Raw genomic sequence first — 15,867 nt, forward strand, 5'->3', positions numbered from 1 at the left:
GACAGACTGGAGATGGCGATATGGTTGTGCACAGTAAGCATCCAAATTAAAGTGACATAATCTAACTTCTGTGGCAGCAGCAGTTCACTTTCTTCTAGTTGATTACTATGAGGTGTTATATATTGGCATATGCCTAGAGATGGAGGGCTATTCACTGTGTGAGTGCAATTCAAAAAATGCTGAAATTAAAAGTATGCAAATTGGAATTGAGATACAAATATCTTCCTAATTAAAAAAGTGAATAGCTTTCATGTGTAAAGGAGATAATGCTCTGCTAATGCACAGCCTCACTTTATTATGTTATAGCTATCTTACAAAATCAAATGTGGATAATATGTTCTTGTGAGTTCTAGCTTTGGAACTTTTTGAAGTTAACTGGTAATACTCATATTAAGTATTATATTAGTTCACATATACTTAATGATTTCACTCATTTACAAGACATGCAAGAAAACTATAAAAAGATATGGATGCTTTTTAATTTTTTTTTAAACTTGGATTTTAGTGGCAACTGCCACTAGAAGAAGGAGGTTCTGGTTTGGTTTTTGCTAGATGGATTTGGGGCATAAGCAGAATTATAGAATGTCATTCCTAACTTCCTTATTCTCTGTACTGTTATTCACCAGTTTTTCTGATCAAGGCAGAGACATAGGTTTGTTTTCTTCACTTTGCTCTATGCTTTTGACATGAGAAAGTGGCACTATGCTTGCAGATGCTTAATATGCCCGCTGTTCTTAAAATGAATCCTGAGCGTTAATCCATTTCAGAATAATGGAGAGCTAGTCCTGTTTAATTGTGTGGTTCACAAAGTGAACTTCACGGAAGCTTCCTTTGAAGCAACATGTGTTCTGTTGTCCAGCTTGAAAGAGAACACTTTCTCAGCTACTCATAAACATTTGCTATTACAAAAAGCTAATTTTAAAAATAGAAACTTCTTCCTTTTGAATTGTGAGGAAGGGGATCTTCCTCACTGTGACAATTATTTTTACTTTAATATTCAGTTTGTCAGCTATAGTTAAAATGTTTTAACTTCAGCTGGTTGGCTGTGCACTGCTTATGCATATGCAAAGGGCTAGTTCAGATGGCTAATTCAGATGTTCTCATTGATGGTTCAAGCAATCACTTTAAAGTGGAGTGTTAATTGTTTTGTGCTTTTCCAGGAACTGGAGTGATAAGAAATGTAACTAATTTAGATCACTTTGTTTTAAATGCAGTGTTATCACAGAACATTCGAGCAATTTGGTACTTGCTGACGTGGGCCAGAGGAGAGAACTGCATACCTTGGGCACTTCTGTGTGTGTGGCCGGCTCAGGTACTAACAATTGCAGTAACAAATGCCTGCGAGTTCCTGTATGTAGCCTTGCTACTCCTAGAATGGTAATGTCCGCACACTAAAGATTTCTTACAGCTATTATGGCCAAGGGGCTTTGCTTGTTACGATAGCCCCAGCGCCTGAGTGCAGCCGCCCGTGTGGGGGACCTTGTGCTTGGTGCAGGCCCCGCGGCCGCCCAAGCCACCAGCCTCCACAGGAGAATCTCCTACAACCATTGCCCTTTTGGGCAAGATACACAAGTGTTAGTTTATTTTTTTTACAAAATTTAAAAAAGCTTAAATACCTGTGTTTCTTAAAAACTTTCAGCGATGGGCTGAATAGTTAGCTCTAAGGAACGTTACTTAGGAACCAGACTTTTACTAGTGTTCTCCTTTGTTTTGTGCAAGTTGAAAGTAGATTTAAATTAGGCCACCCAGCAGTGCATGGCAAGGCAGAAAGGGAGGGGGGAAGAAACAGGTTCAAAAATGATTTTCCCAGTGCCCTCTTGCAGCAAGCAGTTGCCCCAGTGGCAGATGAACCCTGAAGGACAGCATTTCTGCTCTAAATCCAAGTGACCCCAGAGCCAAAGGGAGATTCTCATCCTGGTTAAATTGGGCAACTCGTTATCGCAGCATGGTGAGGACGCAAGAAGTGCATGTAGGTTCAAAAAGTGACTGGACGTATGTGTCTGTGGAATGCGGTCTGTTGAGGGCCATCAGACTCAAAGGTGCAGAGAGACTCTCCAGCCCAGGAGGTCCCTGGGCTGCATGTGACTGCAGTGTGTAGCTAGCTGTTTGCTCTGTTTTGCCCCCTTTTCCTGAACTTCTCCTTCTGGCTACTAAAGATGGTAGGGAATTCAGTCTGTGGCAATATGACTGCTTTGTAATTCTTAAATCCTGGGAGGTTCTTTTATTTGCCAGTGGGAGGTCTGGGTATCAGGACTGGGACCTCTACTGTAAGGAAAGTTGCACCTAGCAGGAGAATACGAGTAAGATGCATTTGACAGAAATTCTTATTTTCTGTTTCTAACAAAACTGTTCCATGTGAATGCAAGTATGGTCCGTGTATCATGTATCCAAACTTTGAAAGGCTACTACTTCTTCCCCCCCCCCCCCCCCCCCGTTCTTGTATCATTTGTATGCAGCTGGTCTATATTATCCAAATGTTATTCAGGACCTGTTTTTAATTCCTATTTCACTTCCTTTATTGCCTGTGTCCTGTTGGTAACCTGAATGTTGCTGTTCTGGATTATCTTAAGAAAAATTCAGAGACGCAGAGAGCTTTGCACTAATCACCGTGCTACTTGCACATGCTACTTGCACAGTCTTACCTAGTCACTAGGTTACTCGTATGACAGTTCATGCTGCAGCCAGAGGCATTTTGATGACCATAATTGGATCTTATCGATAACTTCACCAAAACCTGCAATTGCTTCTTTCAGAGCTGATCCACAAAACTATGCATTTATTGCCTACAGTGGGGAATGACTTGTCTATTCACATTCATATTTTTAAAATGTACAGCTATCCATTCGTCCACAATGAGAGGAAAAGAGATTTTCAATTTATGCCTAACTTGTAATTGAGACTTCTCCAGAGTTTAAACAGAACTGTCAAATCCCAAATTCTTCTTTCTTCTTTCATAAATTAAAATATATGCTTTTGTCTCCTCAGTTTCACTTAATCAATTTCTTCAAATTATTCTTCTGCAAATTTTAAAGGATGATCTCTCGTCCTTGAGATGGAAGATGACAGTCCTTTTATAAAGCTGTTTTATTCTGTGTAAGAACTCTTTCATTTGATCTTACGAAACGTGCTTTCTCCCCCACAATTGACCAAACTCCCCTATCCCGGTAACTCTCTTTTAAGACTCTGCCTTGCTACTTGGTTGCTGAGGGGGTCTGTGCGTTTGGTCGTCTTCAGGTTAAGATCCTGGCATCTGTGGCCACAGTCACAGCCCAGGGCCGTATTTTGCAGCGGTAAGGTAGATGCCAACTTGCCACTGGTGCCTGGGAAGCCGCATCTCGCATGCGGCATGAGCCTGAATGTGCTTGCTATCCCTGCTGCAGCGCCAGCTCGCTAAAGGTGTGACTATGGATAAATACCATAAAGCAATGTTAAAAGAATCCCTCTCGGGTTTAGATCTCAGAACCTGGAATGAATCTTTGGAGACTTTTTGACCTCTCCATAAAATAATTAAGCAGCCTTTTCACAATGTATATTAGTGAATGACTGGGTAATTTGATCAATGACATACAATCACCCTATTAGCTTGTGTAATTACATGGTTTAAAAGAACAGAAGTTAATTATTCCTTAGCATGGAATGATTGTAGGCTGTGAAGAATTCCTGTTATGACTTGTCTTCGTTGTAGTTGTATCTGGAATAAAAGTAACCTGTTAGTGGTTTTTTATTACAGATATGAAAATAGTCATAGGGCTTATCTTTTTAATTGTGTATGTTTTCGGAAAACATCCCAAACACTGCAAGTTTATTAAGTTTCAGCTAGGTGTTAATGTTTAAACTTCCAAAACCTGTATTTAAAATGAACTCTGGCACACACACAGCACTCAGGAAAGCGCTGCTGTAATTTATCATGCCTCATTTCTTCCCTGGCAGTGGGCAGGGAGAAGTGCTTGTGTATGCATGCTCGTGTTACTGGGGTAGGATTTTTGTCCTATGAAGAGAGGACCGAAAAGGGTCCTTGGCTTCAGCTGAGCAGCCTGGGCTCCTCGGATGGGCGTGAGCCTGTCATGGAGGGTGAAAGGGGCCCAAAACGACAGAGGATTCCAACAGTGTTGCTGAAATGGTGGAAGGAAAAAGTTATTTGAGATTTTGCGCCCGCCACCAAGGCTGGCGGGCCAGCACTGCTGCATGAGGAAGGGATGTCAGACCTTGCAAATACCTCCTGAAGGATTTTATCTGCTTTCTTCTTGCTCTATCTGCTCTGAAAAGCACTCGAGAAAATTAATTGCTGACATCACTCAGTTTTTGGAAGGTTTTTTTTTTCTAATTCAAACCTCATTTTCTTTCAAAATCATTGCCCAACCTAGCACAGTTCCTGGGCTCCAGGCGTGGCTCTGTTCTGAGATGAGGGGCAGCCGATGCTTTTTGCATTTCCCTTTTGCAGTGTTTCCTATTCATGGCATCTCTGTGGAGTGTAAACTCTCTCCAGCGCTGAGTGAGCAGAGCTTAGCATAGCGAGGCCATGTAAAAATAGAAGCAGATGATGCTGGAGCTCGCAGCGGATCCAGGCACCTTTTGGATTTTGTTTCAGTTTTGGAACACATTACCCTTCCCACCTCCCATCAGCACCTCTGAGCTGCAGTCTCCCGAGCCGCAGCCTCCACGAGGCTCCCTGGATCTCCCCTTGTGTGTGCTGCGGAGCTGGCCGAGCCTTGGGGAGAGCTAATTAGAGCTGTGCTACACCTGGCTCACTTTATTTATTATTTGACGGATGTAGATCATGCGCTGTTCAATTTAGGCAACAGCCTTGTAGTTTTAGACTTGGAGCTGTGGCGGTCGAGCAGCAGCAGGTCCAAGAGGCAGCGGCAGCGGATGAATTAAGCCTTCCCAGCAGCGAGAGGCTGCTATGCACCGGGGCACCTCCCGGGCCCCGACCTGGAGCTGCTCTCTCAGACGCAGGATTCCCGGGCTGCCCTTGGGCAAGTCTCCCGCTGCCCGGGTGCTCCGTTCGCAAGCCCCGCAGCAGCGAGCGTCGGTCCGCCTTCGCTTCCCTGCGGCCGCGGGCTGAGCCCTGGCAAGCTCAACACACGCTGGGGGCGTGGCCCGATGGGGGGCGTGGCCGGGGCGGTGGTAGGGGCGTGGCCGGGGCGGCGGGGGGGTGTGGCCGGGGCGGCCGGGCGGGCGGCGCATTGTGCGCGGCGGCGGCGGCGGCGGGGCCGGGCCGCGGCCATGGAGCGCTGGACCGGGCGCGTCGCGCTGGTCACCGGCGCCTCCGTGGGTATCGGCGCGGCCGTGGCGCGGGCGCTGGTGCAGCACGGCATGAAGGTGGTGGGCTGCGCCCGCAGCGTGGATAAGATCGAGGTACCGGGAAGGGGGAGTCGGGCGCTGGGGCCGGGGCCGCCGCCGGGGCCACGTTTCGGCAGCCGCGGGGGCGCGGGGGAGGCTCTCGCGCTGCTGCCGCTCTCGGGCCGGGCCGGCTCCCGGCCCCGCCGCCACCGCCGCCGCTTTCGCCGTCGCCTTCCTCCTGCCTCGGCGCCGGCACCACCCCCGGGGCCGCCGCCCCCCCCCCCCCCGGCCGTCCCCAGACCCTCGTGCCGCCGGCGGACGAGGCCGCCGCCGCCTCCCTCACCCGCGGCGCCTTGGCGGGCGAAGGCGGCCGAGGGCGGCTCGCGCCGCGTGAGGCGAAGGCGGCGGCGGCGGGCGAGGGCGGCTCGCGCCGCGTGAGGCGAAGGCGGCGGCGGCGGGCGAGGGCGGCTCGCGCCGCGAGAGGCGAAGGCGGCGGCGGCAGCGGGCGAGGGCGGCGGCGGGCGAGGGCGGCTCGCGCCGCGTGAGGCGAGGACGGCGGCGGCGGGCGAGGGCGGCTCGCGCCGCGTGAGGCGAGGACGGCGGCGGCGGGCGAGGGCGGCTCGTGCCGCGTGAGGCGAGGACGGCGGCGGCGGGCGAGGGCGGCTCGTGCCGCGTGAGGCGAGGACGGCGGCGGCGGGCGAGGGCGGTTCGCGCCGCGAGAGGCGAAGGCGGCGGCGGCAGCGGGCGAGGGCGGCGGCGGGCGAGGGCGGCTCGCGCCGCGTGAGGCGAGGACGGCGGCGGCGGGCGAGGGCGGCGGTGGCGGGCAAGGACGGCTCGCGCCGCGTGAGGCGAGGACGGCGGCGGCGGGCGAGGGCGGCTCGCGCCGCGTGAGGCGAGGACGGCGGCGGCGGGCGAGGGCGGCTCGCGCCGCGTGAGGCGAGGGCGGCGGCGGCGGCGGGCGAGGGCGGCTCGCGCCGCGTGAGGCGAGGGCGGCGGCGGGCGAGGGCGGCTCGCGCCGCGTGAGGCGAGGGCGGCGGCGGCGGGCGAGGGCGGCTCGCGCCGCGTGAGGCGAGGGCGGCGGCGGCGGGCGAGAGCGGCTCGCGCCGCGTGAGGCGGCGGCGGGCGAGGGCGGCTCGCGCCGCGTGAGGCGAGGGCGGCGGTGGCGGGCGAGAGTGGCCTGCGCACCCACCTGGTGCCCCGCATGGGCCTGCGGCGGCGGCGGATTTGGGCGCGGGTGTCGCCAGGCCTCACCGAGGCGCCGCCGTGCGAAGGGCGGTGACGCTTGCCCGGAGCGAGGACTCGCTGGCAGGTTCCCGCGGGCCGAGAAACAGGCCGATGCGGCCGGGAGCAACGACGGATGCGCCGGCCGGCGCGGGGCTTCGGTGTCGCGCGGGCGATGCCTGGCGGGCAGACGTCAGCTTTCTCTTTTGCCGGATCCTTGCCTCAACGCCGTTGCCTTGATGCAAATCGTACGCGTATTTATTTTTAAGACCTGTTTATTCCTAGTAAAGCTACCGCAGCAGAATGCTTCCAGCATCGCTCGCTCTGGAGCAATGGGAGACTTCCTTGCTGCGACCGACTCGCTCGAGTCCGTGTTTTCTCATTCTTGTGGAACAGGGAAGGTTGTTTTGAAGTTGCCTGAGCAGCAGAATTAGTTTTGTTTTCTGAGCTAGCCCTTATCGAGTTTAAAAATAACATCTGTCTGCCCAAACTTACATTGTGCTGTGATTATAAGGAGCTGATCTTGACTAGAAAATGTTTGAGGGCGTTTTGCACCCTACTTGATGTGGGATTTAGCACGCTTTCCATGTAAACATCATCGTTCTGGAGATATGATGCTCTTTAATGTTAAAATGAGATTTCAGTCCTTAACGTGTTTTTACCCCTACATCAAGCCTCTGAAGAACTAAATCAAAAACCTTACAACGTTGGCTTAAAAATAAAGAGATTTAAAAGATACAGGCTATGTGGTATCCTGTTTTGTTTTTGGATGCATTTGTAGGCTTTACTTCACAGCTGTATGAACTAAAGCTTATTTGCTTTTTCAGAGAGCTGAGATTTTTATGTTCTCCTGTGATACCAGGAACTGAAAACTTGAAGAACAGCACCTCATGTTTCGATGCTCCTGGTAAAATAACTGGTTGGCACAACCACTAATGTGCTGTTGCCAGTACTTTGTTGGTCAGAAGGTTTGAGATTTTTCTTTTTGAACGTGGAGGTACAATAGTGATGACCTGTGAGGCAAGTGACTTTGTGCCACTTATTACAACTTTATAAAATGTAACAAGGTGTTGAAAGTTTTTTTTTTTTTTCATTTTACTCATTTGCGTCGCATGAGAAACTCAAGTCTTGGCTAATGTGGAGCTGAATGAGATCATAAGAGCATGAAAGCTGAGTATGTGAGGGAGGAAAACAGTTGTAGTCAGCTTAAAACCATATTGTTGTCTTGGTTGTTTGGTGCCTGCTGAACAATTGAGACAAAGGAGGTCTTTATGAGCATCCAGTGCTTTTATTGCCTTAGTGAAGGGCATACGGACTCAGTATATACAGTGTCCACACCAAGAATAACTTTTCCAAAAAAGCTGCAGTGAATAAGACTTTACATTGCTTGTATTGCAAAGAAGGGAGGCTAAAAAAAATTTGAAGAAACAAAACTTTTCTCATTCTTCATCACGAATCAGAGAGAAGCCACCAGCAGAGGAGAAAAAACACACCAGTGTAACTTTCTGGCATGTCCTCTGGGGCTTGCTTCTAGTTCTGGTTTTCCCCGTGTTTTGGTAGCTGTGGCTTACAGAGAAAGGCCGTGTTCTCCAAAGGCATTCCCACATGTGAGTGATAGCATTAATGTACTTTCTTACTCTGGTTTAATGAGGCTATTGTAGCTTGGCAGTATCTGGTAAAGGATGTCATTGTTTCTCCTTTTCCTCAAAAAGGGAAGAAAAGCCATTTTCACTCCTGCCTGGTTCCCAGGAGCCCATTAATAGCTTTCGTATGGTCGTGCCGCTTAGCCCTGGCTTCCCGCCAGTCGACCTGCTCCCCAGCGAGGGATCCCTGAAATGCGGTGGCGGTTTGCAGGGACGGGGTGGGCACACTGGTGAGGCCAGAGTTGCTTGGGACCTGGGTGCCGGCAATGGCCAGTACTCCAGCCCTAGAAAGCGACTGGATCTGGCGACACGGGCTCTGCTCAGGGCAGTCGGTGCCCTTCGCTGCTCCAGCCTGGAGGAAGCCATCCTTATTGCTGTGCCCAGCTGTGCGCCCAGCTGCGTGCCCAAGGATGGGGAGCTGTGGAGGGGCGGGCATCTGGGGCCACCTTGCACAGTCCCCCTTGCACGTGGGGCAGCATGCACCATTACAGGACAAGCAGGGCGATCTAGCAGCTCTGGTGGTTTAGCTGAGCTTTACACTTCTCCTGCAGTACGGTTTGTTTTTTTCCAGCTTGTTGTGCAACACAAGTTGTTTATTGTATGAAAATTTAAGGGAAACATTTTAAGAGATCCTAAAGAAATTTGGTAATGAAAATCAACGGAACTTTTGTTTTCCCTCTGCCACGGATGGTTTTTGAAAACCTTCTGTTCTCAAGCAAAAATACAATATAGATTTAAGAGACTGTAGACTCTTTAAAAGGTTTTGCCTTTTTGTTTGTATCCGCACAGAATGCAATGCGTGCTTGTATAGGTGATTTAGCTATGTTGCAATGGTATGTAAATGTCCGGAGCAGGGCGGACTGTTCTGTATCTACTAAGTCTTTTGTTACTGTAGCGTTTCAAAAACTTCTGTTAAACAACACAGCTAATGTCTGTTCCTGGTTGGTTCTTTTTCCTGTGCTCTCTAAGCACCAAATTGCGTTTGAATCACAGTCATTTGTTTTGGTAGGTGTCCGGGCTCCATTTTGCTCTGTTACTATTCTGGTTTACTGTGAAATATGTTTCCTTAAAGAGGAGGAAAATCTAAGAGATGCGGCTTGCTCAGGGAAGGGAAAGTGGGGGAGCTTGAGGAGGTCCTCAGTCACTCTGGGAACAGGTCCGGCATATCGGACTGGACGCCCAGGGACACGTGTGTCAGCCCAGATGGGATTTCTTACCGCGTCCCACCGTGCCTTTGGAGCAGAGCTGTTTACAGCAGCTTTCTTCCAGGAGCTGCTGGAAAAAAAAAAAAAGATACTCAGGTTTCAGATTATTGAGCTCACACTGGGACTTGGGACTTTGAACATGGCTGTAAGACGCCATCTCAAAGAGCAGGGTTGGCTTAGCACGCTGGGCAGGTGACCGTGCCTCGGAGAGCGATGCGGGAAGGCCCTGGCAAGCTGGCGGGAAGGCCCCTGTCCACCAGAGAGGCTTTGAGTATACCAAATAGTAGAAAAGATGTGGGAAGGTTCGCACTGACGGTGCTCCGAGAGCGTGTCGCTATGTTGATTAGTTACTGTATAATTAGATCTATCCAGAAAATGCACTTGTCTGTTATCTCTGGCCACTGATTTTGCGATATAGGGAGGTATCCCCCCAGGAGGTGAGGTGCGGATTTGAAGGATGTGTTAATTCGAGAAGAGTGGTTCACAGGTAAAGGCGGGGGGGGAAGCTGTGCCGATGTGCGAGGCCAGCCTCCCCAGCACGGTGCCAGAGGAACCGAAGCAGAGAAATACGGAGGAGCCATGGGTCCGGTATCACCAGAGAGGCCCTGTGGATAATGCCAAGGTGCACGTAAGGGAGACCGTCACAGCACTGTTTGCTGCAGGACAAATCTTGCTGCTGTATTAAAGATGAATAATTAGCTGAATACCACTGTGAATAATAGTATGCAGAGGAGTGAACCCAAAATATAAGTCAAGCCATCTTGAAAGGGAAAGAGCGTAAATGATAAAGTTTAAAAATGAAACAGGAATACCATGCTCATTCTCTGGCATCAAGCATATGTTTTCGTTAATGTTATGCTCTAGAGTCATCCACTTCAAGGTAAACTACCTCAAACTGTGCTCTATGTTTTGTTTTTTTTTTTATAACCTACTGTAAACTGGTGACACAGAGCATGTTGTCTGGTGGGCAATTTAACTCTGGCTATAAATGCTATGTCAAGATTTCTTAATCTCTTGGAAAATCAGATAAGGGCTTGAGGCAAGATTACAAAGGAATGGCAAAGCTGTGCTTTTGATATTAAACCTGTGTCATGAGTCCAGTACTCTTTATTTGACTTTGAAATAAAAATATGTTAGAATGAATTAAAAAAAACTGCAAAAGTCTATTTTTTCTTCCAGTGGCTCTGTCGAAAAGCAATGCAAACAACTTTTGTTGAGTTTGAACTCCAGTTGACTTCAATGGTATGGTGTTTCCTATTGTTTCAAAATCAGATTTGAATTTTGTCACATCTCATGTGCAGGACATTGTAAAAAGCCTGATTTGGCAACTAATTTTCCCCTTTACAATAATACTAGTTGTGACTATTTAAAATACAGTATTGGCCCACCTGCAGCCCTCATTCACAAGCTTTGCTCAGTCAAGCCCATTTCCCTACAACAGCCTTTTGTTCCCTGCTCATTATACTGCTTTTATGAGTGAAGGCAGTTTGTGTGGGTTGTTTGACAGTGACTTTTTCATATAATCAGACTGAGAGAAATAAAATATAAGTAAAATGATTTTCTTTTACTCTTGTATGCCACAAGTTAATTTGGCTTGAAAGCTGCTTTTAAATGAGAAGCCTAGAGGTATTATAAGCTGTCACATACTTTCTGGCATATGGTCTTACAGAGTGTTTTCTGCTCGTCAGATATTTACATGTGTTTAAAGTCAGGAGTGAGCTTAAGTGCTTTAATGAATTAGCCAAGAGTTTTTAGCATTCTGCAAGACCAAGCGCTGGTGGAAGCTGGTCCCTGCTAAATAATCACCTTTACAGGGGGCTGTCACTGATCACTTGGGTCTCAAGCATGCAATGAGATTTGCTGCGATTTAACAGCTTACTGTAGCTCAGCTGATATATGGTAACACATTAAGCTGTGGTAACTCAGTCCTGCGGACAAAAGGCAGAGCATCACTTTTGATATCTTCACAAGAAGGTTCTTAACAGCTAGGTAACTTTCTTCTTCCTGACTTCTTCCAGAAATCTGTATTTAGTGGCCGCCTTCTTGCAACAACATCAGTCCGGCAGTGCAAAACAGTGCAAGCATGACTGTGGGTGCAGGGTTGCTTTTCCCATACTGGTGGCTCTTGCGCAACTCCTGGCAGAGGAATTCGGGGCAATCTCGTTGGCTTCCCGTCTTGCTCTCGCAGCCCTCTCTGCGGTGCATCGCTGAGCTCTCTGCGCGCCTCAGGGACCCAGTGTCACCTGTCAGAGTGCAGGAATGTATGAGACGCCGTCCGTGCAAGGAGAGGCTTAGGGCGGTGGACGGGAGGAGAAGCTGTGCCTGCGGGAGGGAAACCCTGCATGTTGCAAGCCAGGGCTCTCCCTGTGCCATCAGGCAGCTTGCTGCTCTGTGGCCTCATTTTCCAAGAGATCCCAGTCAGCTGTTTTACTTCCATGTTATAAAGAGTCTTCCAGCTTCAAAGGATTTATTGTTAGCAGAGCGCGATGGATGGGAGAGGGCTGTGTGCTAGGAAAGGCTCTCCTAAGCAAAGCGTGCTGTTTGCAGACAGCGTTTGAAGATAGATTGTTTTTCTTTCTGTTTTCATTCTGACTTTGAAGATACCTCCATGGTTACAAGGCACCATTTTACTCTACTGACTAGATGGGTCACACCAGCTGAATTTTTACATTAAAGTTTTGTTTCATATATTTATGTATTTACTTTTACATATGTAGAGAATGACAAAAGTGGCGTCAGGAATTCTCTCTCCCAACCCCGTATCAGAGCCCTGAGTTGGCAGCCGCGTCGTGTCTGCTTGGCCAAGGAGCGTGGCTGCCACATTCAGCTTTTTGGACAAAATTACAGAGGTCACGATAGGTTTTAAGCGTGTCCTTGCTGCTGTGGTGCGAGCAGGCAGGCTGGCAAGGACACGGTGGCCCAGGTTGATGCAGCTTGGCTGGTGTTCCCTGATCCCATTAGTGCCAAGTTCAGGAGCTGTTTGCAGAGCTACCTTGGGTTTCTTGATATTTAGCGTCTCTTCAGGCTTAGCTGCCGGTGCTGGGGAGCAGAGGGCTGTTTCTAGGCTGGCTCCTGGTGTGGCTGGTGCGTCAGATGAGGTTACGCCTCTGTTTTCAAGGCGAGGGGAAGGACTGTGCAAGAGTTTTCAGATGTGGCTTGCACAGGTGTTGCACCGGAGCTGCTTAGGCCAGATGCACTGCCAGGTTGGCAAGCGAAGATAAGCTCTGCTGTTTGTCCTCGAGGGCTGGCCAGGTGACTGGAAGCATCATCTGAGAAATGGTAAGCGTGTCCTTTTTCATCTTGGGCCAGAACTCATGCCGCTGCTCTCAGTTTTGCCAGAAATCCTTCAGCAGCTGGATCGTTCCTTTGATAACTTGCTGTGGGGTGGCCAGGGGCGTTTGTCACTTATTTTATTTTATTTTTTCTATCTGCTATTAATTCATCACTTGGAATAGTCTCCTTCAGTGTTGTGGGAAGCCCGCTGGCTCCTGCAGCCCATGGTATGTCTGCTAAAAATAGCTTAACTCTCAGGGCTGTGGCATAGGGTCGGTGTGCGCGGAGCTGGGCAACCCTGGTTGTCTGTGTGCCTGCCATCTGCTCTCGTGCTGTCTGCTTGGGTCCACAATGGGAGCTCCTTGGGTCTACCGCAGGCCAAATAACAGAAACATCCACCACGCCCAACACACCAGCAAACATTCCCCGAAACAGCAGTAACTGGACACCCTATCACCAGCACAGGATTTTAATGGGTGATGCCCAGGCAAAAAGTCCAAGTCCTGCTCCTTAGCACTCCTACCTGGCTGCTCCCGCCCTGGGAAAGCGGGAAGATGCAAGGATGCTCGGGCAAGCAAAGGGAGGTCAGGATTCCTCAGAGAGCGTTGGAGAGCCTTAATAATGGATATTGTGCTCCAAAAAAAATTTGTTTCTTGTTGAGGGGAGAAGGGGAGATAGCTGCGCAGGAAGCAATAAAACATGACTTAAATTACAAGGTTTAACCGATTAATTCTAATGCATTTGTGACAGTTATTGATCAAAGGTAACGTTTATAACCAAAGACTGCATTGTCAAGGTTAGATCTTACTCAAGAAATAACTTCTGATAAGCTGAGCTATTGATTGCAGATTCTAGCAATGCAATCTCTGAAGAGATTAGTGCTCTCTTTTTTTAAGCAAAGCTGCATCTGTGTGGGAGGGGAAGAAATAACTGGGCCTTCCTCCTGATAGCCGAGCATCCCCAATAGCCGTTTAACGCTTGCTGCTGTTCCTGTTAAGAGAGCTGCAGAGTTCCTGCTGGTGAGGAGAGAAACGGTGCAGAGTCCTGCTGTGAGGGATGGTTAGCCCTGCTGAACCGGTTGGTGTCCCTTGGTGCTGTCTGGATTCTGGCTCCGTGTCCGAAGTTGTGCTCCACCTGCAGCGGGAAGTCCCCAGAGCCACAGCCTGCTGTGGTTGTGTCGTTGTGGTTTGCTGATCGCCTTGAACTGCCGCAGCTGTCACTGTAATGCACAGGGGAGGCTCTCGACCCCCTTGCTGCTTCAGGCAGTGTTTGGGGCAGTTAATTAAAGGGTAGATTGTCTCACAGTACATGGATGTGGGACTTAATTACGTTGCATGCAAATCACCTCTAGAACATGGAGGTAAAAATATTTTCTTGGTTCTTCTTGAATCTCCCTGCTGGTTTTCCCACCTCAACGTAAACTCTTGCTTACTGCCGGGACCACGGTAGCCTGTCTCCACCCAAGACAACGTCAGGCTAATCAGGATGTGGGTTAAGAGGCTGTACCATCACCGGTGCTCACGTTCCCAGCTGCCAAAAGGGCTGAAGAGTTAAACGAAGCCCGTCCTGCTTCCCTGGCTCCTGTCTGCCTTGCCAACACTTTGCTGGTGCTCCCTGTGGGCTTTGCAGCTCTCGTCCCCCCTAGCTGCTGACTCCAGCCTCCCTGCTAAAGGCAGATAAGCCCCTTCATACTTGGCCTGCTGCTGTCTCTCAGGAGGGTCCCCGAGTATTCCTTGCAGACCTCATCGTTCTCCATCTCATCTCCTCTGGGCAAAGTTATGTCTGTCTGTGTTCGAGGGAAGGGTTTGCAGGGGCTCTGTCAGACAGAATGCCTCTTTCAGGTTCTTCCAAGGCATGCAGTTTGCAGAGCTGCTGGGCTGTGGGGGAGCCTCCTCATCCCCCTTTTTTTTTCTTTAAGGCAATAGAAGCAATTCCAGACAGGTTATTTCTGAAACCCGGTCTACTTTTAAATGAGCGACCTTTGAATTTCCTTGGCCTCTGTAAGGGTTTGTTTTGTGTTTGGCGAAGGCCTTTAGCTTCATGACTTGGGCACTCAAGGCCTCTAAGGTACTTTTATTGCCACTTGTCCCTGACCAGATCCTTGCCTGATAAATATGGAAGAAAACCTGTAATTGCTCTCCTGAGCAGCAAGAACACATGCTTCACTGTCCTGACGATTTTCCTCATCCTTGAAGCTAACGAGGTTGGGGGGGTGAGAGGAAGGCTTGCTTTTAAACCTGGTTTGGCTCATCCTCCTTCCCCCTCAACATGCTTTTAAAATCTGCAGCAGCTCCTCCTTCCCTGCTTCTTTTCTGTTTGCATTAGCTTTCTGACAGAGCTGTGGTGTGGCAGCCCCGTCCCTATGAACGGGGCATCTGCCGATTGCAGCCCCGGCCCTGAGAAGAGGGGCTTGCAATGAAGTGCTGCCCTGCAATGACTCCAGCACCTCCCGATTCGTCTCCTGACTGCAGCAGGCAGGATTCTCTGGTGACCATTGTTTGCATTGGGCTGTGGTTTTATATGCAAGCTCTGTTTGTTGGTATACTGCTAAAATAAATCATACCAAACCTTTCCTAGGATTTTGGAGACATGGGTAGGGGTGCTTGTTCTGCCTCTCTCTTCTCGCATAGCGTGGGGCAGATCAGGTGTGTGATCAGGCTCTGTGCCTCAGTCTCCCCTCTAAAGATACGGAAAATGCTGCTCTGTGGAGGTAGGAGGGCCATACTAGAGCAGTATTCAGACACAGAGGGATTTTTATGATCCTTGTTTCAGCTTTATGGAGAGCATGCTGAGGCAGGGAGGTCCAGATGCAGCTGGTACAGCTCTTAGGAGTAAAGACAGTGGTTGATTTCTTGGGGCCCATTAATAGTTAAAGCTCTGCAGAAAGTACCGACTGCTGAAGCTGAGATTTAGCCCTAGGTCCTGCCAGCATCCGTGTGAGAAATATTAATAGTAATTTCCTTGCTGACACTATCATTCATTTGCCTTAGTTGGTCCTGGATGGCTTTTAAGCCTAACCTTGTGATTTCAGGTAAAATGGGATTAGGGTGGCTGCAGAAGCAGAGGACCCGCAGTTTTACTCCTTCAGCCAGACTTCTCTCTGTTACACTGATGCAGATCAGATGTAACTCTGCTGAGGCTGCTGGCTTAACTCTGCATTAGCATCAACGTAGATGTGGCCGGTACTGGGCCCGCTGTATCCAGTTGCCTGGTGTCACGTCGGCACTCGTGCAGATGTTTAA

At 49.5% G+C, this 15,867-nt stretch overlaps 1 protein-coding gene across 10 annotated transcripts in view; it reads left to right on the forward strand.

The window, feature by feature from the left end:
* Nucleotides 1-15,867, forward strand: part of LOC104142760 (gametogenetin-binding protein 2) — a 60,120-nt gene that overhangs the window by 20,831 nt on the left and 23,422 nt on the right. For all 10 annotated transcript variants that reach the window (XM_068909647.1, XM_068909643.1, XM_068909650.1 and 7 more), the window contains one exon: nucleotides 1,215-1,312. In XM_068909647.1, coding sequence (XP_068765748.1) covers nucleotides 1,215-1,312 — 98 coding nt within the window. The remainder of the gene's footprint in view (nucleotides 1-1,214; nucleotides 1,313-15,867) is intronic.

The sequence above is a fragment of the Struthio camelus genome, chromosome 16 (genome assembly GCF_040807025.1).
Source record: "Struthio camelus isolate bStrCam1 chromosome 16, bStrCam1.hap1, whole genome shotgun sequence".
Lineage (NCBI taxonomy): Eukaryota > Metazoa > Chordata > Aves > Struthioniformes > Struthionidae > Struthio > Struthio camelus.